Below are 27,126 nucleotides of genomic sequence, written 5' to 3'. Positions count from 1 at the left end.
CCCCACCGGCACTACCCTCAAGGCTTGGGACACTGTGACTGGAGATGATCGCTGGACTTCATTCCCCTCTCCCTTTACACAAATACACTTTAACCCGGCCTGCCCACCGGCGCTACAGGAAGGGCCCTACGACGCTCTGAGAGAAGGGGGATGCCGTGCTCTCACACATCTGTTCCATGGCCATGCCCCACTTACCTTTGACAACTGTATGCGGGACTATGGAGTGCCGGTGTTTGAGCGCTTCCGACACGTTCAGCTGCTCTCTTGGGCCACGTCCTCTGCAGTCCACGAGAGGCCACGAGCCCGTCCTCCACCTTCGAGGCTTTCCTATTGTGCACCTCCTCTATGAAAGGAGTCATCACCTTCCTCTATGGCCTTTTGCTTATCTCCGCAATGTCACCTCGCCCCCGGTACATGGGTGCCTGGGAGGACCTCCTCGGATGAGACAGCTGGGATGAGGAGTGGGCGCACCTGTGGCGGGACATCACCGTGCATAACCATTCGGTGGAACTCAGGAAGAGGCCCACCTCAAGACTCTCATATGGACTGGTACTTGTACCCCGCCAAGTTACACCGCATTTTCCTGTCCTCCTCTGACAGATGCTGGAGAGGCTGTGGTCTGCTTGGAGATTTCCGCCACATTTGGTGTGACTGTCCGATCATCCGCCCATACTGGGAGGAGATTTTGTCCCATGTCCGAGAGATACTAGGATATCCTGTCCCTGGCTCCATGGCTCTTATACTGCTAGGTCTTCGGGACCCGGAGCTCGAACACCAAACCTGAGCAGATATACAGATTCTATGGTAATGTCTCGGAGCTTCTAAACTCACTGTGGCTTAGGCCTGGAAGAAACCGGAGGCTCCGGTGATCTCCCTATGGCATGCAAGGTTGTGGAAACTGCTGAGCATGGAACGGGTAGCGGACATTTTCCTAGGCAACTTCACAAACTTTGTTTCGCTGGGGTCCCTTGGTGCTCTTCCTCTCCAAAGGTCTACCATCTGCGGTTTGTCCGGCCACGATTCGGACACTTCATTTGTTTCAAGTCTGAATGTTATGTCCGGAATGACTGCTAGAACAAATGCTGTCACCACCACTGGAGGGGGGAGGGGGGAGGGAGGGGGGAGGGAGGAGGGGGGAGTTTCTTTTATGTTCCTTGTTCTTCTTGCGACACTCTTACTGACGATTGAGGCAAGCACAGGTTCTATGCAGCAGGCGGTGTCTTTTAAGGTTGCTATCCTACCTAGCTGAGCGTTCTTCCCCGCTTTGTCTGTTGACCTGTGACTTACTTAAAATAGTGCCTGGATAGTCCTGCTGCCTCCTGGACTGTCCCAACGAGCTGAATGGACTTTGCTCTATTGCCTATAATGCCGTGGAACGTGACTCCCAGATTGCCCCCTGTGTGGGAAGTTGTGCGGAATTGTCGCTCATCTTTTTTGTTTCTGTTTCTCTATGTCCTCTTTCCTTAAAACACAAAATAAAGGTTTAAAAAAAATAAATTCTTAGGAGTCCTCGGGAGATGCAAACCGGTCACATGCGTTGAGGTGCCTGTTGCTGCAGGGAAGTTACTCCTTTACTCCAAGGGAGATTCTTCTGTCGTCCAGCGAAGTATAGACCGTCAAAGTACTTGGTTTCTGCTTGCATAGTTTATTCCAGGTAAAATCTAAAGTCCTGTAGTCAGGTTTCCTACTTTATACCCAAGGAAGGGGTTGGACAAACTCTGGGGACCCACCTATGGGAGGGTCAGGACAGAGGGGTGGCTACACCCATATCCTTTGTCCAGTTTCGCGCCAGAGCAGGAGTAAATGGCTCCTGCAACCGTTTGAGCTGGACTATGCACAGGGACATCAAATGTGCCCCCAGTTCTGACTCTCTGGCACTTTGAGTGCACCCACCCAGCCCCAATACACTAAAGCCTGTCTGGGAGGTGGTCACACCTCCCTGTGACAGGAAACCTATTGTCAGGCCTTCCCCTGCTCGAGCTTGGCTCAGCAACAAGGTGGCAGACTCGTGTCTGTGACTGGCAGCATCCATTTTGTGATGCCCAGGTCGAGAAAGCTGGTACCACCGGAGTTTCACATAAGTCCCTCTAGAAGGGTGGAATCATACCTCCCCCACCAATTACTTGGGGGTAGGTATGATTTCAAGGTGTTTGACACCAAACACGACATATTTCTAAGCAGCCGTTTTAAAGTATGCGTTTACCGCGAGGTTATAATGAACTTAAATATATATGGTTGGCTGCATCACAGACCACCCCGGAAAATAGGTTCCAAAGGCTGCAGAGGGGATCTGCTCATGCAAGGGCACCCTCTCACATAAAACCCAGCCCCCTGCCTTCAGGATTGATCAGGCCTGCCATAAGGGTGATTGATAGGTGTACATGTGCAGTGATTTAGAATAGATATAGGTAACCTAAATCTAAGTAATGGGTGCATGCACCGCCTTACACAGGCTGCAGTAGCAGACCTGTGGTGTCATTTTGTATGGCCTCTCAGGGGTGGCACAATACATGCTTCAGCCCCTGGGAAGCCTCTGGTGTACCTATGTCCTGGGTACATGGTGTACCATATACTATGGACTGATAAGGGCACCCTAGTATCCAATCTGAAGTGTACCTAAAGTACATGCAATCAATTTAGAGGAGAAAGCAGATAGACTGGGGCCCCGAATAGCAGGATCCCAGTCAGTCTAAGTCGAAAACAGTGATACATCAGCAAAAAGTGGGGGTAACTATAAGAAGCAGATCCTACTCTCCTACACTCCTCACAGCGGGATAGTCTCTAGGCTGCAGTGCGCACAACAGAGACACCGAGGCATTAGCATTCTGTACCTGGCTATCATCAACACTGGCAAGTGATCAGGGGAAACCCAAAAGGCTGGCCTCACCTGCCACTGTGAACAAGAGACTGCTGTCCCACCCTTCATTCCCACCATACCTTAAATAGCAGTGGTACTGGAAAGCTAATCAATACATCATCTTAGCAACATAGCTAGTCGAGTTCTAGCTTTGTCTCAATTCTCCTACTTCACTGTCTAAGTCACCTCAATCCAGCTTCAGGAATGCCAGCAATACATTTCCACTGTCTGGGAAAATAACCTTGCGCACAGAAACAGGCCAGGGTAAACAAATTGGATTCAACAGGCCTCGATTACTCAGACTCGCGTATACACATAATGCATTTACAATAGATGTCACATACACAAATAAGTACACTATACTCTTGGGTGTTAGCCCTCGGGTGTAGATTAGTGTGGAAACTTTACTTGAGTGGGCCAATAGACCTCCACTCATGTGAAAAGTTTTAAAAGGTCTTGCCACAACTAGTAATTCATAATGCATGGTATTCTACCACCAACCTACATTCTAAACCCATGACCGGGACAGTAGTTGCCTATCTGCAAAAATGAAGGCACTCTTAGTTCCGCCCCCAGGTCATAGTGTGAGTCTAGGTCTAAAATCGAATACCACACCTCCCAATGCAGCTATTGGGGCAGGGGAACATGACTACACCACGCAGGGGACATTCCTATCCCCATAGGCATTTAGCAGATTTGTTAGGCTTAAGCACTAAAGCAACCGTTCAGATTACCGTGGCTTCACTGGGTGAGACAACAGCTATATCTCATATGTTACATCACTTCCAGACTATGACCTCCTAGTGTAAGAGCCACAGCGCCCCTCTGGCATTAAGAACATCAAATAATCAACAAGAACCTTATGTAGAAAGTGTTTTAAAACTTTTAAAATGTACTAAGTCCTATTAACAATTCAGAAAAGTTTTTCTGAATCATTAAGTGGGTTTTAGGAAATACTAAGGAATTGGTATTTAGAAGAAGCATATTTAGGGTGTTGCTTCCAAATACTGATTCCTTATGGTATGGTATGGTCCTTATGAACACTCTGAGCACAGCTCTCTGCCCCGTTATCCAAAAAGTTTTGAACCTCTCCTACAAAGAAGGTAAACTCCCTCAGCAATGGAAAGAGGCAGTGGTGAATCCCATACGAAAAAACTCCATCTCCCCTTGGACAGAGCTCTCCAACCTCCGTCCTATCTCTCTGCTGCCGCTCCTGAGTAAACTGGCCGAGAAGCATGTTAACACCCATCTGTCCAGTTTCATAGAGGCAACAGGGGGCCTGGACCACTCACAATCTGGGTTCAGGCCCAACTACAGCACCGAATCTGCACTCTCTCCGTGACCGATAACATCAAGATGTCACAGGATAGAGGAGGCTCAATGATTCTGGTGCATTGTTCAATGTGTACGTGGCCCCCCTTGCTGAGATTGTGTGAGCCTCACCACCCTAGAGTCCGCTCGGTTCTAGTTTTCAGAAATGCCCAGGCTTGATAGGGTCTCTGGGTGCCGGCCCAAACACTGCTACCCCTCCAGAAGGAACATGAAAGGAATAGGGTTATTTTACACAATAAAATCTGTTGTTTACTTTTAATTAAATGTGAGAAATTGGTGTTTTTCTCCAATATCTGACACGTGGAAGGCTTTATGTGTAAGGAGTGCATGAACGTCACGTGTACTTAGTGACCCAGGTCGCTACTCTTGGAAAAATATGTTGGGATGGTCGATTTTCTAGGTGCTGTGTAAACCAGGGGACCAAAACAGTAGCCCAAAATCCCCTACACATGGGTACAGCTCCACTGTAGTATGGTCACTGACCCATGGGGTTTTATTTAGACTGTGATTTGTGATGCAAGTGGGTAGGGGTGCAAAGATGGAAAAGACATTAAGCCACAATGCACAGATCTGGCTTATTCTATACTTCTAAAATTACCACTTTTACTTAGCTGGTCTGACTTCCTCACGGGTGCTTTTCAGGGGGACAAACCCACCTGTGCTTTTTAAAGGGGACAGCAAAAGAGTTACAACCTGTTCCAGAAAGCCTGGCCCACGACCTTGCCTTTCTGCTTGGACAAAAAGGATATTTGGATTCCAGGGAAATGCACAGTCTTCCTCTAAGTTGGTAAATGAGTGGATGAACTCCCTTCCTGTTTCCCCTTCCTAATAATACCCCGTTCACAGGGAATGATGTTTTGCGATTGCAGCTAAAAGTTGATCCCCGGCACAGAAATCCTTTTCATGGGGATATTGGTGCTTGCCCAAAAAGATGCCTATGAAGTGGTTATGGTCCTCTCGCAGTCACTCTGTAGGAATTATTTTGAAAGTAGTACCATTGGAGATGGGGAGAACATGAAATAACTACCCTACTTCCCAATCCCTTCAATTTATTGAACAGCCCTGCAAAAATGTAGTTGGAAAGAATTTTGCATAGCACTTTTAGCAGGTAGAAACACAAGTTACTGACCTTAATCTAGGATCTTTTAACAAAAGATCCAAATAAAGATCACACCAAGGAAGGAGCCTACATCAGATGACCACCAGTCATCTAACTATATTATGGCATAATTGCCAAAGACAGTCACTTCTGCTTTACCTTAGTTCAGACAAAGGAAAAGGAAATGCAACAATATTATGAACACAGATAGTCCATCCTTAAAGTTTTGATGATGGTGATGTGATTGTTTAGACTGACAATAAGATGGCGTCATTATCATTGGCAAGAAGGAAACTATATGGAACGGATGAGTCTCATGGGGGTGGGAAGCACAATATAAATGTATGTATATGTGTGGGTGTATATATATTTATGTAGGGAACGCTGTACGTTCAAGATTCGGAGAGCTTGACTAGGCCTATTATCCCTGGACAGGGTCCTTTTATTGCACCATTGCTACACTTTAAATATCTGTGAATAACATTTGATTGGTGACTTCTGTGAATTCTTGTGTGACTCCAATTTATACTAGTGCTCACCAGTACAAATTCCTGTCTTGCAGCTATATGTACTTCTCTTGCTGAAGTTTAAGAAATAATAACATGTCTCTTTTTGTGACTAGAAAGGTTACCAATTGGTTCGAAGAGGAAGTGAAGAGGAAATTTCTTTATTGGAATCTCACCAAATGGAAGAAGGAAGTAGTTTAGAGGACCACGAGAGCCACCAAGAAAAAGATAATAAAACTGAGGTATTGTGAACTGGGGGTTTCGTGAGAAAGAGGACCACAAATAGGTGCTAAGCCCTTAAGACAAATGAGTGAGTGTTGCGCTTACTACAGATATCCTTATGTAGCCTGCAGGAAAATCCTATCCTTGCTCACTCAGTCTTTAATTGGTAACTTTTCATCTAAAGGTGGAAAACAAATGCTGACAAATGAGTTTAATAGAGTTGGGTAATTGTAACCGCTTTGGCTTAGACAACTACCAAATGTCTATTCTGTGGAAGGTATTTCTAGTTATTATAAATTCAGAGTACCTCTTTAGTGGAAATGTTCTCAGCCTAATGAGCTAATGATTTTGTTATTGGTCTGGGAAGCACTCTTCACTTCAGCTATCACAGCATGGGTGTTGCTATGTCGAATGTTTGTGTTTTTTATGCCTGAAACACTAGACTATAAACACTAAGCATAAAGGGGAACATCAAAAAATGTTTTTTATTACAGACCCCGATTTGAAACACGTATGCCTTTTTTTTGGTCTTATATATTTGCTTTGAAAGTGCTGAGCCCCTGATATATTGCCTCAGTTTCCTTAAGTTGGGGAAACTTGTGCGCACCTTTATTGTCAACATCCACAACCTGCACTCAAAGGGCACAGTGAAGTGTATAAACGGGTAAAGGAGCTTTGAAAAGTTTAATATTTTTGAAGAGTGTGACCAGCAAATTGAATGGGCATAAATAGGATTTGTTAGAAACTTCAGGCCTGATTTGAGATTTTGGCTAATGGGTTACTCCATCCCAACGGTGATGGATGTCCTGTTAGCTGAAATATAAATCCCGTAATATCCTATCGGATTTATATTTCGGCAGACAGGATATCTGTTACCATTGTGACGGAGCAATCCATCTGCCGAAATGTAAATCAAATCCACTACAACAAACCTCTAAATGTGACCCAACTGTATCTATTTCAAAAATACTTTGTATTCAATTTATTGGAACAATGTTTTCATCTCTTATTAGTTTAAATGCAATTCTGCTGCTTCTGCTCATTACAAACACCACAGCCATAATTTAGATACCAACTGCATTAAATGGATTGAAACCAACACAGAAGGTTTCGCAGGGCCTCTGTCAACAAGCACTAGCAAATCTAATAGGTCTTACCGGTGTACCTTCTGGCTTTGGCAATGTTTTGTAATTTAGCAGTACAGCAGTGAAGATGCTTTGCAGTGTGGCTAAAACTCATTTTAAGAAAGCTGTATGGCACAGCCAGGGCTAATGCGCTGATTTTGTTTTTTTATATAGTGCTTTAGTGCTGGATGCATCATAGTCCTCTTTGTATTATAATTATATTTAGCCATGCTGCACAGCAGCCATACTGCTATACAGTGTGGCTCCAAATCATTGCCAAAGTCTGCAATGCCCATGCTGTACAGCTTAAACAAAGGCAATAGCAGACCCAATAGTCTCAAAGGCTTGACCTATTGGCTTTTCCAATGAATGTTTGGTCTCGGCACAACAACCCTCTGATTCGGAGCTAATCAGTTGATTTCCACATGCATAAAAAAAATACATTTGGCAAAGGATTCGATCACAAAGAAATCAATTACGTCCATGTCTTAGTGAAAATACATTTGGAAGCAGATGACATCTGTTGTCACCTTAAATGCAGATAACAGCAAACATCTATTTCAAGGCCACAGCTTTATTAATCTAGTATTTAACCTGTTATGTTCATTTTTATCATCTGGTTTTTGCTTCACTTAACACTCAAAGAAAAAAAGTACATTTATATCAAACAGCAGTTGGTAACATAGGTTATGGCCTATGTTTGTTGAAGAAAGTGTATTGAATCAGTGTGAGCAAATGAAGTAGGAAATAGCGAAAATGTGTACTGGGGGGGCCGGTCTCCAATCTAGTGCAAGTTCTAAGCCACTTCTTTAACTACTACTTTGTCGTCCAGCTTGCTGTGGTCGGATTACATTAACTGCCTTTAGTGAGGGCAGTGTTTGCTGCTGATTTTCTTTCTTGGGGTGAGGGGGGTTTAGCACAGACCAGACAACATCAGTTCATTTCATATCATTTAAGTTAATTATAATTTAGCAGGTTTTTTTACAGTAATAAAGTGAGGCACAGGGTACATTTCACTGCTCAGACGCCTATGAAGTCTGCTACTGTTAATAAAATATTCCCCTATAATATTTCTTATATATATCGCTTATACCTTATTCAAAGGCACTGGTTTAAATAAAGAAAAAACGTAGCGAAAGAAATGTGTCCAAAGGCTTTATTTACAGTCCCAAGTGCATCTGCAGACAGCCAACGACCGGTAGCAACATAGGTAACAATTGTTTAATGACTGGCCTGAATTTCGTTGTGCTGGTCTTGACTTAGCACTGCACGCTTCCTGCCTAATATAGTTTTTTGCGCTATTAAAGGTTCTGAACAGTTCATGAAATGGGTACCTTTCCTTTTCATATCCAAGCTCTGAATGAGGGTAGGAGGGCTAGCTGTGTGCAGTCACATCAACGTTATCATTCCGCTCTAAGCAGAGCACTTTAAAAACTCTTGCTCTATTCTTCTTGGAAGTTGAGCTCCCAAAAAGCACATCGGGTAAATATAACCAGCAGCCTCTTCCGGGTGAAGCCCTGACTCCCACCAATAAGGGCTTCTTCCTGGGAGTCAATCTTGTATTCGATTATTGACGGACGTGTGCCTGTCAAAATACTGACCATACTCACCAACTTTCAAGTTTGTGAATATTCACTACCCTAGCTCCACAACTTGCCTGACATGTAGCTATGCTCATCTGTAAAGATATAACATACATGTGTAGGTTTACATGTGAATAAATCCAAGTTTCGTTTTTAAGCTCATAAATGAATGTACTTGTAAAACTACATTGAACTAAAATGCCTAAATATCCTTCCTAATTGCGCCCAATGTTTTTAATTTTGAACCTTGGATCAGAAAAAAACATAACACGCAAGAAAGAGGGTGGTCAGCATCTAGTATTATTATTATTATGATTTTAAAATTAAGCTCTTCCTTTCACAGACATGTTAGAATGTCAGACATTCGTTTTATCTCCTCTTTTGATTTGATAAATTACATATATTTTACTATAAAAATGCATTTACAATATAAAATCAAATACATTTTGGGACATATTTTCTGCAACTTTATTGTAATTTTTTTCCCTCTGTTGTAGTTTGATTTCGCCGACGTATTCATGAATCAAGCTATTCACACTATCGAGTATTGTCTGGGCTGCATCTCCAATACAGCTTCTTACCTCCGACTGTGGGCATTAAGTCTTGCTCATGCACGTAAGACCAATTTCATTACTAACCGGGATTTAAAGATATGCTACATTTCTAAGTTTTAGTGGTTTTCATAAATTGTATGTTGGTAATGGTGGGTTTCTTGTATACCCATTACCTGAGATCATGCTTCTTGGGCTTTTCTTTTTTCATTACCATGCAAGTGACCACAGTTCATTTTTTCCATTAGTAGATGCATTCTAGTGTTACGCTCCGGGGTTTATCCGTGTGTATTGGTAGCCTTGGTGCTGCCTTTTTAGTGTGCATCATTTCTATGCTTGAAAACTGTTGGAGAGTATCAACCAACTCCTTGTGTTAAAAATCCGTCAAAGGCCACCTGAGTATTACCTCCTGGTTTTTATTGCAACTTCTTGCTCCTTAGCTAAATCCTTTATTGGTGGTCTTTCCAATACCATGCAGATTTTTTTCATTACAGGGACTAGTGTGAGAGGTGTTGTCAGTGATTTAAGTGGGCCGGGTCTCAAGGGGTCTGAGCACCGGCAGTTTTTTTAAGAGGCCCTCGAAACGGGTCTCTATCGGGCTCTGTTATGAGCCCTGGCACAGGCGGTCTGGTTCTTTTCCGTACTACAGTGACCGCAGTTTGCTGTCACTGCAGTCCTGTAAAAAGTGCCAGGGCGCAAAACAACCCGAGAGAGACCCGTTTCGAGACCGCAAGCACATCAATGTGCCCTGCTCATTTCTCACTTGCAGAGAAGTTACGGCATGACGTCATGCCAGGTGAGCGTTGTCTGGGGAAGGGAAATCCTTTAAAGATTCATTTTCTTTCTGGATTTCCCTTCTCTTTCTGAAACGCAAGAGCAGCAATATTGTGGTAGTGTCACTAGGGCTTTAATTGGAAGCTTTTTAAATATTATATGTAACAAGCCATCGTTGCAGCTTATTTATCTTATGCAACTAATAACCATTGACAAAGCCAATAGTCCTTACTTGTTGTAGGTATGATGTTACTTGCTGTATCACATATCTGGATGCAATGAAGGAAAAAGAAAAATACAAGTCGGGCGGCACACTATGCTACACAGATTTTTAGTGTTAAGTGTTTAAAGCCACGCCCCTAATTACACTGGCCACGCCCCTTTGAGAGACCCCCCAGTTTATTCATCCCACTTAAAGCCCTGGGTGTTGTTCAGCGGCCAGAGTGACTGACTCCGGAGCGCAGGTTTCACAGTTCGATTGCCGGAAGGGCAATAGCTCACTTAATCCCCTTGATGGCCCCCAGCGCCATGAGACCCTCAAGGTTGAATAGTTTGCGCTTTACAAATTCCAGATTTATTTATTTATTTAGTGTTATTGGAAAATCAGCTGCTTATAAGCCTTTAGTGGAGACCTCTTGTTTCTATACGTAATGCTAGATAGATATGATTCACATTATTTTGTAAATTAATATTTAAAATTATTTTTTTCTAGAGCTATCTGAAGTACTGTGGCACATGATCATGAACAAGGGTCTGCGTGTGGACGCTAGTTATGGGATCATTTTGCTGGTTGCTGTCTTTGGATTCTTTGCCTCTTTAACAATATTCATTCTTTTGATCATGGAGGGACTTTCTGCTTTCTTGCATGCACTTCGTTTGCATTGGTGAGTATTTTAGGGAGTATTTGCTTTAGGGTGAATAAAAATGAGACTGGCTCAAGGGATACTTGTTTGAGTAGACCCTGCTATGATCTGGGCCTCTGCGGTAGACCAGAATTGTAACCGAGCTTAACTACATGGTAAAATAATTGTTATTCTTAGCAAGTAACTTATGTATAATGTGAGTATGTTATAAAAAGCTTAAAGTTCTGTCTTGTACTGCTCCTGTTACAGCAAAGAGCTCAGCTGTTCCTTGGTGCTCGACATGCAGATTATTAAATACACAATAAATAAATTAATTAGTACACAACCAAGCCAATGTTGGGAAATCCTACCCTTAAACACTGCATTTTCAGTGGCAGGTTAAAGTAATATTCTCTTCATCGATCCTGGAGTGTGAGAAGTCAAGCTCCACTATTGACACGCTCAAGATCTGCATCCTAAGTACTTACATGTTTTCCACCTTTTCAAATAGGAGTAAATAAGCTTAAAATGCTAGTTCAATGAACGTTCAATGAACGTAGTAATAAGTCACGCCATTGCAGTTGAAATATTGACCTGCCGATAAATCATGAGCATAATAAAGACTAATATAATCAAGGTAAGTGTAGACTGATGGGCACTTCTAACTGCAAATTCCCTCTGCCATTGTCAACTCTGCAACAGGTTGTGGCCTTCAAGACGTTCAGCCTGCCGATCTTTACACTCATCCAGACTTATCCTCTGTACCCCATGGCTCCAGCAGAGCCTCCATTTGCATTTCAGGTGTCAGACCCTTCCCGACACTGACCCAGGACAAAGTCCTAGTGCTCTGCCACGGGGCCCTGCCTCCAACCCTCTAGCGCTGGCCTCACCAGTCCTATCTTCATCGGCTCTGGCATCACTGTTCCAAATCAAATCTCTGCACCTGCCCCAGATTCAGATGCATCTTCTGCTAGAGTTTGTCATGTCTCTAGAGTATTATTCTGTTATTGTACCTCTGCAGCAACAAAAGAAAACTGAGAAGGATGTAGCCTACTTTTAGGCCACACTCTGATGCCAGTTGAAGCAAGCTCAGTAGGACCACGACGATGATGAAGCAGATAGCTTGCTACCCACTCGTTGTGGCCTGAAGCTTGACTTACAGAATGCCAATGGCCTAGAAACCTCCCCAAAATAGGTCCTGGATTCTCCTTTGTCTCTTTCTCAGTTGTAGTTAGGAGGGCAGCAGAAGTTTTGAAACTGTCTCTCACCACTGACAAGACTAAAGCTAATGAGAGTTATGTAATCTGGACCTCTAATGGGACAGAATTGCTTGATGCATGGTAAACAGGCATGTACCGAAGTGCCCATATGCATGTGAATCTATTGTCTTGACTTTAATTTTGACCTGATTTCACTCTTGCTCAGTCTGTGCATACAGACCCAGGCTTGTCCATGGTATTGCGAGGTCCAGAACCTGCTATGTGATCTGGAAGGGTGCACCAAGTGTTCCCTTATAGTCGGAAGAAGACTACTGTCCACGTCCTGGGTATATCATATAGAGCAGTGGTGGCAGGGCATCATGTTTTGTGAATCTTTAGTATGAAGAAAACTCTTTTTTTCTGTCAGTCAGATTGTGGTCTACTGACCCCTCTTGTTTGAAGTTCTGCTGTTATGTGTGCTATGTGAAACCAACAGAACAGTTGAACTTTACGCAAGAACTGATATGGTGTGTGCATGTTGAGTGTGTGTATGTGCAGTTAGTGTACAGCACATTTCTGGTAATAGGACTCCATGTGTTTGTGAGTCTGAGTACTAGGATCAGTGGGATTCATTGTGGATGCCACTGGTTTGGCAATGCACAAGGCAGAGGATGAGAACAGCTTCCCTTATTGCCTCCAATCCTCTGGCTGTAGTGTAGAAGTCGAGACACTGAAGCGAGGGAGGATGGATACAGAGCTCCTTTTCAGTAATGCAATAGGATCTTTTTCGCAGAAGCCTGTTGATTAATTATTTCTGGGCACTAACATTTGATAGACTGGAGCGCTGAGGGTGGGGCTATAGGTTCTATGGTTCAGCATGAGGATGTCTCAAGGCAGGGCCTGCCAGGTGATTTCACACTTCATTGTGTCCCTCTTTTGGATAATCCTGCTTGGGGCTAGCCCCTATTGCTATCTACTGTGAGGCCAATCACTTTACGCAATAGCCGTGTATGGAAATACAGCATTAAATTAAAGTGAGTCAACCCAAACTGGATCTGAAGCTTTGGGCAGTGGTTACACATCCCTGTCTGGAAAATATGTCAGAAAAATGGCTTCTGAACCACTCCACTTTGTTCCATTCCTAAATTTTTCTTGGGAAAGAGTGCTCCACAGATTAGGTAACCAAGGCTGCTATCTGCTTGGCAGCCAGTTTCCCAGAGGTAAAGGGACATCACCTGAAGTCTGCATTTTCTTCTGGAAGAGCTGAGGGTTTGCTTGGAGTGCTGCCGGCTAAGAGAATAAAGGAATGTGCCTGGCCTTGCAGAAGGAAAGAATGGTTAGGAGTAGCCCTGTGTGTTCCTGATGTGACGCGTACTCAGACACAGCAGCATTTCCGAGATTTTCAAGCCAGAAGTGACCTGATTATGGGATGGTCCCACCGGTCGCTGCATAGCTTCCTGTATGCCCTGCAATAAGACTACCTGAACTACAACTCTGGCCTCCGACTGATTGTTGCCACCTGAGTGACTAGTGCTGCCACTGCCTACGCTGTAAGGCAAAGTTGCATCGCTACTGAAGTATGATGCCCCAATTAGATCTGCAGATTCCACATTTCATGATTCTCCTTGGTCTAGACTACATATGGAACTCTTGCAAAAGGAGCGCGCAGTATTCCGATCTGATCCTTACAAATGTATCTACATTTTAGAGAAGCAGCACATTCTGTTAAAAAAAAAATATTTATTGTGGTTGTTTACAGACTGTAGACCACATCATTATAATGGGTTTAGTGTCTTTCTGGGCACAGGTCTCCTGTGTGAAGATTTATAGGGGAACACAGTTTGAGGGAGGTCACCTTCCACCTGCTCGCTTTGCCTGATCTGCATCCCAATGAGGTAGTGTTTTCTACAAAGTTGAATAGTCATCAGTGTTGAGAGCATGGCTAAGCTTTAAGAGTTGGACCAAGGAAAATCGGCCCAGATGCTATTTTCAAGTACAGTCTTTAAACCCTACGATGCGTCTAGATTAATTGATTAACTATTATTCTACAGGTCAGATAGGTAATATTTTTTGGGATTTCCTTCAACGTTTCTGTAAACAACATCGTTCTGTGGTTTGGAGGATTCTAGGCAGGAGAGATTCATTCATATTCTGCAGATTTTCAGGTTGTAGTCTCACAACTGGACAGAGTATTCTAAATATTTAACATAATATATCATTTTAATCATTTAATACAATTAAATACATTAGGTGGATGATCAGTCTCTCATTTAATAATTTGTTTATGAGTGTTTAAGTATGATTGCTATAATTTGGTGTGGGGTACTGCCCAGTAAAAATATTTAAAAGTGGAAAGCTGCCAAGTTTTATATTGGCTATACAATATATGTTACTGAATAGAACCTTTTCTTAGGACACGATATGTTCTAAATGATCTAATTTTATGGGTTAACACGGTCTTGTTTTGGGAAGGTCTTCAAAGAATGCAGCAATGGAATACAAGTCATGAGGTTGCTAAAACAATTGACATAATCCAGTAGGAAAGGAATATAATTGTTCAGTCTTCCAGGTAATAAAGTCTTAAGCTGAAAGTATCCTGCTGTTACAGAGAGAATTTTCTCTTTTTTTTACTTTTTCTATAAATCGGCTGTATTTTTTTTAAAAGGTCCTCCAAGGTAAAGTCCCTTCTTCTAGTTGTTATTTATAAGTTGAGTAGGGAACTTTTCGTCACAGAAAGTCTTATACAAATGATCATTCATGTGGCTTCTGAAGCAGACCTCGAAAAATTATAAACATTTTGCTAGATCTACAGGTATAGTAAGTTGAATAATCTACTCGATCTAACTTTAATGTAGTTGACCACTAAACTGGTCTCAAATTGTGTGATCCTATGCAAATATTTTATTTTACAGAGCCCATTTTTTCTTCATTATCATATTTGTGCAACCCTTCAAATAAGTTCTATCAGCATTTCCGCTGTACAAAAAACACCTGTTTGATGTAATACACTAAACATTTGCTCCATGTGTAATAAGAATATAGCCCACATGTAGGGTACACTTGCCTCTTAGTTCACTAATAGCAGTGCCATCAGGGCGGGGGCAGTAATATTTCTCAGTTCATGTTTAAAAAATTAATAAGTAGATTACAAAAGCATGATGTGATAGTGCATCGTCATTTACAGACCGCTTATTTTCCATTGAATTGGCCACAATCCTCCCTACTAACGTAGTTCTACTGATAAAAAACTATGTAGTGTGTAAACAGTGAAGAAATGCAACTAGAGAGTGAGCGTCCTATCCATTTTTCTGCACAACCCCCAACGCACATAACTGAACTGAGGTAGCAGCGTGATGCCGAAGAAACTCAGTTTGTAACATACCCGTCCATGTTATATTTTAGGTATAGATTTTCCTTGAGCCTAACAGTCCATTAGAGAGCTTTCTAGAATTCTTTCAGTTCCTTTCCCAGCCATCGATGGTAATGTGTTGCCATATAAGCACCACTGAATGGCTTAGGTAGGTGCATTGATTCTCTGACCTACTGCTGCTCCACAATCAATATCTTAAGCATTGTAATGTGAACACCTCAGGCCAGACATAGTTATCTTAGTTTAAACAATGAATTTTAGAATGAAGGTAGCATGCGTGGAACTAAATAATTGTAACTGAGACTGGCAGTGAAGTGCCTGCCAAGCGTGACCCTGAGATTGCGAACCAAGTGTGAGGCAAACTATGGGACATGATGAACACCATACACAAAATTAAACTGCTCTTCAACCAATAAACCTCAGCCATAGTTAAAAAAAACAAAAAACAGACCCAACTATAAACTTAATTTATTTCTGATTTATATTATCTTAGTTCTTTTTTTTCCCCACACTCTGACTCCCAGTGCTTCTGCCTTGAGGCCGGGCCTGGAAAAGCAAGAGTGAGCGAGATGATGATTTAGAAGGAATACCTCTCTCTGACTCGCTCCTTCCTTTTGTGAGGCATTCCTGCTGTGCTGACACTCACTGCCTGCCTGTGATAGTAGGTAAGCTAAGTTAATATTGTAGTGTCATTTAGCATGAACACTGCTATCCAGCTGTTCCTGCACGACTCGCGGCCTCAAACACCCTGGGCATTTCACTCCCCAACTCACTGGCTGCAATCAGGGAGTCGAATGCCATGGTGGTGCCAAATGGCCTAATGCGCAGGAGGAGTCTCTTCGACAAAGAGACTAAAAGAGCAGCATACCAACAGCAGAAACAAATTAAGTGCCTATCACGCTGTATTTTTTTATTTTATAAATAGTGCAAACTCAACCCGAAGGTACAGCGCACGCTTTGCACGAGCCCCAGTTGCATTGCATTGCAGACGGCACATTCATTTTTAAGGCACAGAGAGATTTAAGTGATTTCAAATCACTTAAATATCTTGTGCTGATTTGCCCAGAATCACAGGATGTTGAGCTTCCCGCCGTGACTCGAACGCTGGTTCTTCAGCTTCAATGTCGGCCACTCTAACAGTTAAGATACATCCTCTCAGCATGGCTTCATAATAAAGCAGCCAAGCCATATACAGTGTTTGCCATTGCCAACTGCTTTTCAACATTCAAGCAGTGGCTGCAGGCAGGGAACTGGGGTGGCGGGGAGGAAAAAGAATACAAAACACTTACCCTTTTTTCAGCTGATGTCTCTCCTCAGTTTTGGTCTCCATGCCGCCTCCTCCTCAGTGCTTCGGCGGAAGCAGGAACCACACAGGCTCCCTCCCATAAGCCAATCACATCTCTGCAATGCAGCATTGTGATTGGTCTGAGCACTGTGGTTCGGTGCACAGTTCAGGACAGGGAGCCTGGGCATGTTCCCCACCAGGCTGTGTAATGCAGCCTGGTGGGGAAGATGCAAAGTGTGCATGACTGTTTAGCCGAAAACGGCCGGCCAAACAATCATGCATTCTTAGTGTGCCACCACTCCTCCCCCTGTGACCATATCCCCGCCTGGCTGCCCAGCCCTAACCTAGCCCCATAGTGAAAAATAAAATGATAATAACTAGGTTATTATCGTTTTATTTTTCCATTCTCCTGCTCTGAGAGCAGTGGGTCGAGGCTCCCCAGACTTAGTGGAGGAGCCGACCCTGAAAGGTTACAGGCAGAGAAAGAAAAGTAATTGAAAATAGACATAAAGTGACTGTTGACCTCTCTCTGAAAATAGAGAAAATGTGACAAGATAAAAAAAAGATTTAAAAGCCTCTTTATTGCTCATTTACTGTCTGAGTGAACTGAACACTTGTTCCTTGTCAGCTTGCCAGAATGGGTCAGCAGGCCCTAAAAATATCTCTCCTGTTAAAATATGACTCTCCATAGCAAGTGGCTGAGTAGATTTCTTGAGGCCTGTGAAGGCACCAGTCAGTATCCCATAATATCAAATGTTCAATATTATTAAAACCTCTTTTAATCTCTTAGTGGTAAACCATGTGAAATTTACATTTTGCCAGAAAAGACTCGCCAAAACAGATCCTGAAAATACAGTTTGGGTAAATGTTCTGACAACTGCACAATGTACCCCATTATATGGGGTAACATTTCGAATGTAATCAGTTCAACAAATAGTGTTGAATTAAATTTCAACGTTCCTCATTGCCTAATAATGGTAGGAATTTAGCATTAGAATAGATTAAAACACATTTGATTGAGTTAAAGTTTTGTCAAAAAATGTAATTCATACCTTTAATAATTAATGATGAAACCTAATGCAGAAAGAAATTGTCAATGCCTAGAAATATGCTGTTGGTAAGTGAACAGTAGCTGCTTGGGCATTGGTATGTAATACAGAATTACTTTATAGGAATTTTTCACAAATGCTTTTGTTTAATGACCTCTTAGTAACCCAAGATGTGGATCATATTAATTGATTTAATATATTTTCATGTTTAATGATAGATGAAACGCAAGACCTCACAATTCACATTCTACAAAATAAATTATAAAAGCACTCCCATTGTTATGCATTGAATATTCCAATGTTGCTCATGTAAGATCAAACTAAACTTCATGGTAAATTGTATATATTTAGAATTGAACAAGGGAAGTCCGTCTGTTTGCCAAGTACACTTTTCCGATAAGTTTTCTTGAAATAATTAATTCAAGCTTGTAAAAAAGATTCAACTTTTCCGCTTTTCCATAAAGAGCACTTTTTGCCATTTTCACACATTTTGTGAAAGAAGACTCAAAACATATGCAGCAACTTTAGGGACCTATAATAACTAGTTTTGACAATGAAATGAACTAATTCCATGCTTAAAAAAACAAATATAAAAACAATAAATCTTATTAGCTCAATTTAAAACATCTTAACTTGCCGTATCTGGAGGGTTATAGTATCAAAACAATAGTTAAACAAAGCTATGACTGAATTGTGCATATTCTGGTTATTAACATATCATATGTGTAGTGAAATGGGAGCAAAACTTCAAATTTGAGAAGTTTGATTGTTGCCATTCAAGATTATTCATTTGTCCCCAAAAACTGTTAAAACGCCCTAGTTTCTTCAAATCGTGGACAGATCAATGTATACACTTAGTAGTGCTCATTGCCTGATCCAGCCTGCGCATTATAAAAAGACTATCTGCATACTAATGTCTTGTACACTGACTACTACTCTCCACAATCATAAGGCTACATTATTTTGTTGTACCTCTCAACAATGGATACGAATTAAGTATGTACCGTTACAGAGATTAGGTTCTTTACTGTCCTATTTACTGCTGTGGGTTCCCTCAGCCCGAATGGGTATAAGGCTTATATTACATCAGCATGATCCTGCCTCTTCACCAGAATGTTAATGTGTCATCCTACTGATCACCAAATGTCACATCCAGTTAGTGTCTTTTTTCATTGATCAGGCAGGACAACAGAACAATTGTATGTATTCATTTATTTGGATAAAAAAGTTGCTTGTTCTGACATGCATGCTGTTTTCGCTTGATTTCAACCACTTTTTGGCACTCGACCCATGTAAAAAACCTGCTTTTAATAATTGTGAAACTTGAAATTTTGTGAGTTCCTGTGTTTATTAAGCTCAGGCTCATTTGAGTTCACTGGAAACCATCTCTTTTCAATGTCCAGGAAGGGACTGTGTAGGAGGCTAGCTTAGTATATGGTACACATATTTCAGTGGATGAAGCACAGACACATATTTAAGTGGTGCACTTTCCACTAATCCAGACAACCCTTATGATGGTTTTAGTGGTCTTTGATAACCATAGGAATATCTCAAAGAGGCAGCTGTGGAGAGCGGCATTCAAGCTTATCTTGAAGGAGTGTTAAGCAGCTTTTTTTACCAGGTTAATCTTATAGCATAAGTTGAATGAAACAGAACCATACACTGTTTATATAAAAGCACCTCTAATATTACACAACACTCACTAATTCATTGTATATCTCCTACCCGGGGATATCAGCACAATTCACAAGAATACTTCAAAAGCAATCAGGTAGTAGCGCTAAATACAGTGGTCTCCAGGGGGAGAGAAAACCATATACTAAGAAATTGGAAAACAAACTGCAAAGGAAAACTGGACTTGGAACAGAAGACCCAGAGGACCTGGGGACACAAGGAACCACCCAAGGCAACTACCCAGGAACCCCACGGAGGCTGTGTGCAGAGTGGAAAAACAGCCTCATGCCCAAGGGAAGTCAATGGAGAAGTTGTAGTTTTGAAGAAAAAAGGCCCTTCCCAGAGGACCCTGAAGATACCCTTCAGAAGACAGGAGTTTGGAGAGCCACCCCACCAGTGGGTGCCCTGGTAACCGTGTTACCTACACCAGAGATGCCGAGTGCATAGGGGTGAAGTGACGTGGGAACCTGCCGTAGACAGCAATGGACGACTTTGAAGAAGAAGACTGGGAAGAAGTCCAGTGGAATCCAAAGGTGGATTCTGGAAGTGAAGAACCTGCAAGCCGAGAGGACAGAGTCTATGCCACTCGGAGGTTACCAGGAGGCACGGAGACACAATGCCTACTGAGGTATGGAAGTTCTGAAGAATCAACTGTGGCCTTATCGCTGCAACTGTGAGGCCCAGGCGACACGAGGATGACCAGGAGCCTGGCACAAGCTGTCCAAGTCAGATGTTAGTGACTAGGTGGTCGTGTCCAGTGGGAGCACCAACAAGCCTTGGTAGCCGCACTGCTGTGGAAGACGAAAAAGGAGCAATGCCGGGCCCTGCAAGGTCCAAGGGACTCCCCAGCAGCAGGAGAGTCAGAGCAGGCCTGAGCAAGAAGGGGAGCCCACTGAATCAAGAGAAGACTCGGGAGGGCCCGAAGGCAGAGGATTCGCAAGAGGACCTTCAGCAGCTCACCAAATATGAAGGCCCACGGTGCAGAGGATGCGGTGAGAATGCTGAACTTGGCAGGAAGAGATGCTGGAGCTTCCTGTAGCCCGAAGATCTCTGTAGTGCAGAGCCAGCAAGCCTTGGCAGCGGTAAGTAGACACTGTTCACAGGTGTTTGGTCCCAGAGGTTCTGACGAGGGATACTCGCTTCAAAATTGCAGAGGACAGCTCAGGCCTCGAGGGAGTTGCAGAACTACTATCTGTGTTGATGGGCCTCGGGAGGTCCATAGGACGATAGGAGCAGCAGACCGGTTAGCTTTGTTGCGATGCCTGCAGACCCAGGTGAGTGGCTCTCTCACTCCAAGGGAGATTTTTTCTGATGTGCTTGCTGGACATAAGTCTGTTAAAGAAACTGGATGAAGCACAGACGATGAAGAAGACTTAAAGAACTGCGAGACCAGGAGCAGCAGGAGGCTTGCTTGGTGCAGTCTCGGTTTCAATGTGCAGTTTTGCACCAGAGTAGGAGCAAAGTGCTCCCTGAAGTGGTTCAAACTGTAGTATGCAAGGAGGGCACCAAATGTGCCCTTCAAAGCAGTCTGTTGGCGCTGGCAAGCGCCCCCACCCCAGCCTAGTACACTAAGTCCTGTCTGGTAGATTGTGACAGGAAACCTATTGTTCTATTTTCCCCTGCTTAAGCTCAGCTCAGCAGCAGTAAGGCAGATTCATGTCTGGTCGGCAGCAGCACTACCTTGCTGGCAGACCCTGAAAGGCTGTTACGAGGGCTACAAGGGGGTACCCTAAGAAGACCCCCAGTACAAGGGATCATACTTCCAACACTGGAATCCATGTTGAGGGTATGATTCCAACATGCTTGATACCAAACATGTCCGGGTTCAGTGAAGCCACTTTAAGTTACAAATTTCGTAATGACTGATGTCCACTATAAGCCTAATATTGGCTAACCGCACTTACAAAGCTTGGAGAATCGACTCTGGGGTTTGTAGGGGTGTCCTGCTCATGCAGGGGCACCATCACACTTGTTACCAAGCACCCTGCTCTCAGAACTGAAGGGTCTGCCATAGGGGTGACTTACAGTTTTTAAGTGCAGTGACCTCAGATGTAATGAAACTTACATCTGCTGTGAGAGGTGCAAGCACCACCTCACACAGGCTGCAATGGCAGGTCTGTAGTCACAGTTTAAGTGGACTCCCATGGGTAGCACAATACATGCTGCAGCCCATGGGAGACCGCTGGTGTACCTATGACTTGTGTACCTTAGTACCATATACTTGGGACTTATAAGTAGGGCTTTATGGTATTTAATTTTTTTGCCATGTCCGTCTGTATTTATCCATATTTATTATTTGCTAACTTTATCTGTAATTATCCATATTTATTTTGGGTTTTGTGGAAAAGTTAAGCTGATGTTAATATATTTACACATTTATTTAACCGACATATATGCACTCATGCTTGGATGTCTGCCAGGTTTCAGTGCTGTGAATACCTGCAAAAGATAAATCAGCGCACTTATATGAAAATATGCCCATTTCAGTATCAACCTTGTGTCAATCTACTGCTGTTAAAGCCTCCTTACTAAAATCCCTTTCTTTTCCAACCCCCTTCTCGATCAATCCACACATTTATTGGCCTGGCAGTCATGGCAGATAGTATATAGAAGTACTCAAAAAGCAACCCAATTTCCTTTTTTATCTGAATTAAAAAATAAATACAGACAAGAAAATAATGTATTCTGTCTGTATTTATCTGTAAAAATCAGTAAAAACGGGAAACAGGGAGACTTACTTATAAAGGTGCACCAGTAGCCAATTGTGGAGGTTCTACAGTACTTACCATGTCAATTTAGGGAAGAAAGTACAGTTGCTGGGGTCCTGATTAGCAGGATCACAGCAGGCTAGGTCAAAAACACACTGACACCAAGCAAAAAGTGGGGGTAACCATGAAAGCAGATCCTACATAAGGTATTAAGTATTTTTGTTTAAATAAAACTGTAAAAAACATCTTTAGCTGCAAGTTTGATGAGTTACTGGTCCCCGGCTGTGAAGCGGCAGTATTTAAACTAATTCTGACCCCTCAATTCACCTTTTCTGGGATGCTGGTATATCTCCCCCCTGGCCGGCTAGTGCATGGACCATTAATTTCCCCGATCTCATCACTCCTTTCCTGTTCATTTTACTATTTTAGGAGACCTCAATCTTCATCTAGAGGACCCCACCTGTACTACCAGTAATACTTTTATCTCCGATCTGGCTGCTATGAACATCCTACTTCACAACAGCGGACCCACCCACAAAGCAGGCCATCTCCTCGACCCCATTTTCTCGAGCCTACCTTCCCTACATTGTCCAGCAACAACCCCAGTGTGCTCGACCAATCACTTTTTGGTAAGCTTTAGTATTGTGCACCTCGTGTACCCTACCTCATGCGTGATGGCGTTGCTAAACCATCCAGAAACTGGAAGAATCTTGATACCGTTAACTTTAATCGGTTTCTTTCCACTAATGCCCCCATTTTTAAAAATAATCTCGCTCTTGACCTGGTGGCTTTCCATGACTGGATTCAGTCTGCACCAGACACCTGCCTTCCCACTACCGTCAAGAAGCTAAACAATCATCGCCCCCCTGGCACCCTGGTTCTCCGATGGACTAAAAAGTGAGAAGACCAAATGTAAAAATTTGGAACGGTGGTGGTGAAGGATTTATGAGCCCGAAGCTAAAACTGTTTATCTCACCGCCAGAAGGGCCTACCATTCACACTGTAAGTCTGCTCGAGCCAATTTTGTTTCATCAACTATCACCCAGGCTAAAAACTACCCTAAAACCTTATTTAAGATGGTTAAAGAATTATCGGGCTCTACAACCAATCAGGCACCTCCCAGCTTAAATAACACCAAATGTGAGGAACTGGCACAATTCTTTTTAAACAAAGTGGAAACAATATACTCTGCATTGGCCAGCTCCACCCTCCCTTCCACACCTACGCCTATTGTAATCCCCGTCCTAGCTGACCCAGTACCTGATTGTTGCACTACCCTTGCTCCTGACCACACACTTGAGGTCTGGCCACTTCTGGACATGGTGACACTTACACAACTCCTTAATAAAATAAAATCTGGATCCCCTTGTGAACTATGGCCCTGGTATTGCTGGATCTCAACGCGGCCTTTGATACAGTCTCCCATACCGTACTTATTGAGGCCCTCCACTCCTCTGAGGTTACTGGGACGGCCCTGAAATGGCTTTCATCCTTTCTTTCCAATCGTACCTTCCAGGTCTTTTCTTCTACTGCTAAATCTAAGCCCTACTCTTCGCCTTATGGGGTTACATAGGGCTCAGTTCTCAGCCCTCTGCTTTTTAACATTTATGTTAGACCTCTGGCAGTGTTGGTAGAGTATTTTGGGCTGTAGTTATTCTCATATTCTGATGACACCCACATGATCTTCTCCCTTTCAGCAGGTAAGACAACCGAGCCGTCTATCCTCAAAACAGCCTAAGCAAAGTTATGACCTTGATGAACGCCAACTTCCTAAAACTTAATGGTGAAAAAACAGAGGTCCTGGGCAAAGATAAAGATCCCTGGGGCCCCCAACATTGTCCCCCGGAAATGGGTGTGCTCCCGCAACCCTCAACCCAGGCACGCAATCTTGTTTTCATCATCGACGATTCACTATCCATGCGTCAGAAGTTACCAAGGTTGCTGCTACCTGTTTTACCATCTTAAAATGGTTGAGGAAGATTGTGTGGATGCTACCTGTTCATACCCAGCGTACCGTAGTCCATGCCCTTGTTACTTCAAGGCTGGACTACGGGAACATCCTCTTATCCTGGTGTCAAAAAGGATGTAACACGTAAGTTGCAGTGAGTCCAAAACTCTGCTGCTAGATTACTATGCCGTTTTCCAAAACTGCTTCGGCCTCCAGGCTGCTTGGGAACCTCCACTGGCTTTCAGCTAGTTCATCTCTAGCTCATCTTTACATCCCTTTGCGCACTCTCCGGTCTTCCACACTTGCAAAATTCCAAGTCCCTAAGACCAGACTCTCCCGTATGGGAGGGCGCTCCTTCTCATACTTGGGTCCTGTCTTATGGAATGCCCTGCCTCTGTCCCTCCGTACACAATCCAACCTTCTCTTGTTCTGCAAATCTCTGAAGATCTCCCCGGTCTCTTTGCTGTTCCCTCACGCTGCTCCCTCACAGCGCCGGGAAACCCTTTTTGGGTAGCTGTTGCGCTGACACATAAATGTAATTAAATAAATAAAATACTAAATGTAATTCTCGCCTTGAAAACCCCCCCAACATAACCCGCCAAGGGATGAAATGTGTGTAGGCCAAATGCCATCATGCTATGTACAGCTGTTGCTTTATTAAACATTACCCGGGATCATGGAAAGAGGACGCATTGAAGCTTTACATTTTGGAGCTGAAGGTCATTTGAATTAATAAAAAGGCTTCCTCAAAAAGTTCCTTTATATATTTTGCCTCAAACCAAGACAATAAAATAAAGAGTGAACTTGTGTCCAAAATCCAAGTGTGTGGGGAAAGATAATGGAAAAATGTGCTATGCGATTCAAAAATCTTAAGCTCTATTTCTGTCATAAATATTGTTTTGCCACAGTGTAACCAGAGAATAGCATATTTAAGCTTCTGTAGTAATATTTGTATGTTTAAGTCAAAAGAATGAGTACCTACATAGCATTGAAAATACCCATCAAGACAGACGGATTGAAATGGTTTAGCAAGTTTGTTTTTAATATGCGAAGAGGTTATCTCATGTCTCTTCCAAAATACACTTTTCTCACATTTCTTCAGTCTGCAACCACCTTGTAACAAATTATGTGTCTTTTTTGTTAAAACCGGCTCCACATCATTTAATTGCATGTGTAGCATTTAATGTTGTATCAACATATAAGACGGCAGGGATAAACTGATATATACTGTGTTGTAAAGATGCAGACATTCAGAATTTAAATGTTTCTAAATATTGGTACATTGGATATCATGTCGCTCTTGTACAGTTTACCATCGAGCATATTTATTTAGTATTTCTTTTTCTTTTTTGACAGGGTGGAATTTCAAAACAAGTTCTATACCGGCTCTGGATACAAGTTTTCAGCATTCTCTTTCAAGCGCATGAACTTACATTTTGAAAATGTTGAGTTTGTATAGCTTGGCCCTGTAATCTACATTGTTCATCGGTGTAGGGTAATAATCATGTGCAGTCTTACAAATGTACAGTAATAAAAGTGTGTTTCACAGATTGCCTTATGCAGTGCAGCCAAACTCTAGTGTAACATAGCCTGATTCTGATGCACAGATATTTAACCCATTGTACAGCATACAGGCATTGCCCAGAATGTATATTTTGTATTTATGCTCATTCCTCTTATGAGGAAATGTAAGTTTCCTCCTAAAACTGTAAAGAAGAAATTAAATGGTAAATTATGTTTTATGTTCTTAATCGTTCGGGTCTACATCAGACAATATTTGTCTTGAGTGCAGACCTCTTAAGATGAATTTTAAATTATTTTCTTCTCAGTGTTAATTTTTCTGTGTATAATGTAGGGTTTTCGCAGTCTCTGAATGAACTGTACTGTCAAAATATTTTTGGAAGTGGTCTGTGTTCTAGAAGTCTAAGTTACTTGGACAATGTTTATTATGGAGTGATTGTAAAACATTTCATTCATTTTCGGAAATGAGCAGTTGGCGCTGGTGGACCACTAGAGCACATGGTCTTGCAGATGATCGCATTTGGGGTCTCTCCTCAGCCAGAAATTGGCTTAGGTGAACACGTGTTACATTAGTTTACCCTTCTGAGGGCAGCCCAGCTTTTTAATTCACTTTAAGGATCAGGTCAAGGTCATGGACAACAAGGACGCCTACCTGAAATAATCTGCCAGCCTGGACACCAAATTCTCTTATGTCTAGGTCTTCCTACAGGCCTATTGGTGGTCTCTGACTTGACATATCTCACTTAACTCCTGCACGACCCAGCTATCAAGATAGGATATTCACATGCTGGTGACCTTGCACACAGAACAACGAAACCCATAAATTGAAATTTTGGTGCCAAAAGGGGGGCTGGCGACTATACAGTGTTCCACTCAGGTGTATAATTTTCATATTCACTGTCAAACGTTTTGTTGAATGTTGTCTATTAAAAATCTTAGTTAAGTATTTTGGAAAAACATATGCCATTAACATTATTATGTTGAAAAGTATCTATTTCAGCAGAATTTTTGTTTCTCTTGTAATGTTACACAAGTATTGGGATATTCTTCGAGGCATATGATGAAGATTGAGTTATAGAAAGGCACTCAATGGAATGTTTTGAAAACAGCAGGCTTGGCAGCAATTAAAAAAGTTTTTGTATAAAATGTACATAAACATTCATACACAATGAACGAAAAATCAATGCACTGCATTTGACTAAATTTCAGAATGGGAAAGGTTTATTTTAGGTATTTATTTAATAAAAAAATAAAGCACCTGATGTTATCTGGATGTTACTCTTTGATTCATCTACCTACATATACCATTCTGTTCCTCCTTTATGGTATAAGCATTTCCACCATTAGTGTACCCCCTTTCCCACCCCAAAAAATATATAGATATGGAATATTAAGAAAGAACTGAAAGTAAAGGATTACTTGGAGATAATTGTACATGCATTGGAAAAAACTCTTTTTGTAACGCTAGGTTATTAATCTGCA

The 27,126-nt window shown here is 42.5% G+C and overlaps 1 protein-coding gene across 2 annotated transcripts in view; it reads left to right on the top strand.

Moving 5' to 3' along the window:
- The window catches only part of ATP6V0A2 (ATPase H+ transporting V0 subunit a2), a 398,498-nt gene extending 371,592 nt beyond the window's left edge, over positions 1-26,906 (top strand). For both annotated transcript variants that reach the window (XM_086942902.1, XM_086942903.1), the window contains 4 exons: positions 5,911-6,036; positions 9,221-9,338; positions 10,761-10,932; positions 25,480-26,906. In XM_086942902.1, coding sequence (XP_086799028.1) covers positions 5,911-6,036; positions 9,221-9,338; positions 10,761-10,932; positions 25,480-25,582 — 519 coding nt within the window. In that variant the 3' untranslated portion in view covers positions 25,583-26,906. The remainder of the gene's footprint in view (positions 1-5,910; positions 6,037-9,220; positions 9,339-10,760; positions 10,933-25,479) is intronic.
- The last annotated feature ends 220 nt before the right edge of the window (positions 26,907-27,126 follow it).

Source organism: Lissotriton vulgaris, chromosome 11, assembly GCF_964263255.1.
Source record: "Lissotriton vulgaris chromosome 11, aLisVul1.2, whole genome shotgun sequence".
Classification (NCBI taxonomy): domain Eukaryota; kingdom Metazoa; phylum Chordata; class Amphibia; order Caudata; family Salamandridae; genus Lissotriton; species Lissotriton vulgaris.
Note: the sequence above shows the minus strand (reverse complement) of the source record. Positions and strands in the feature narration are given on the sequence as shown.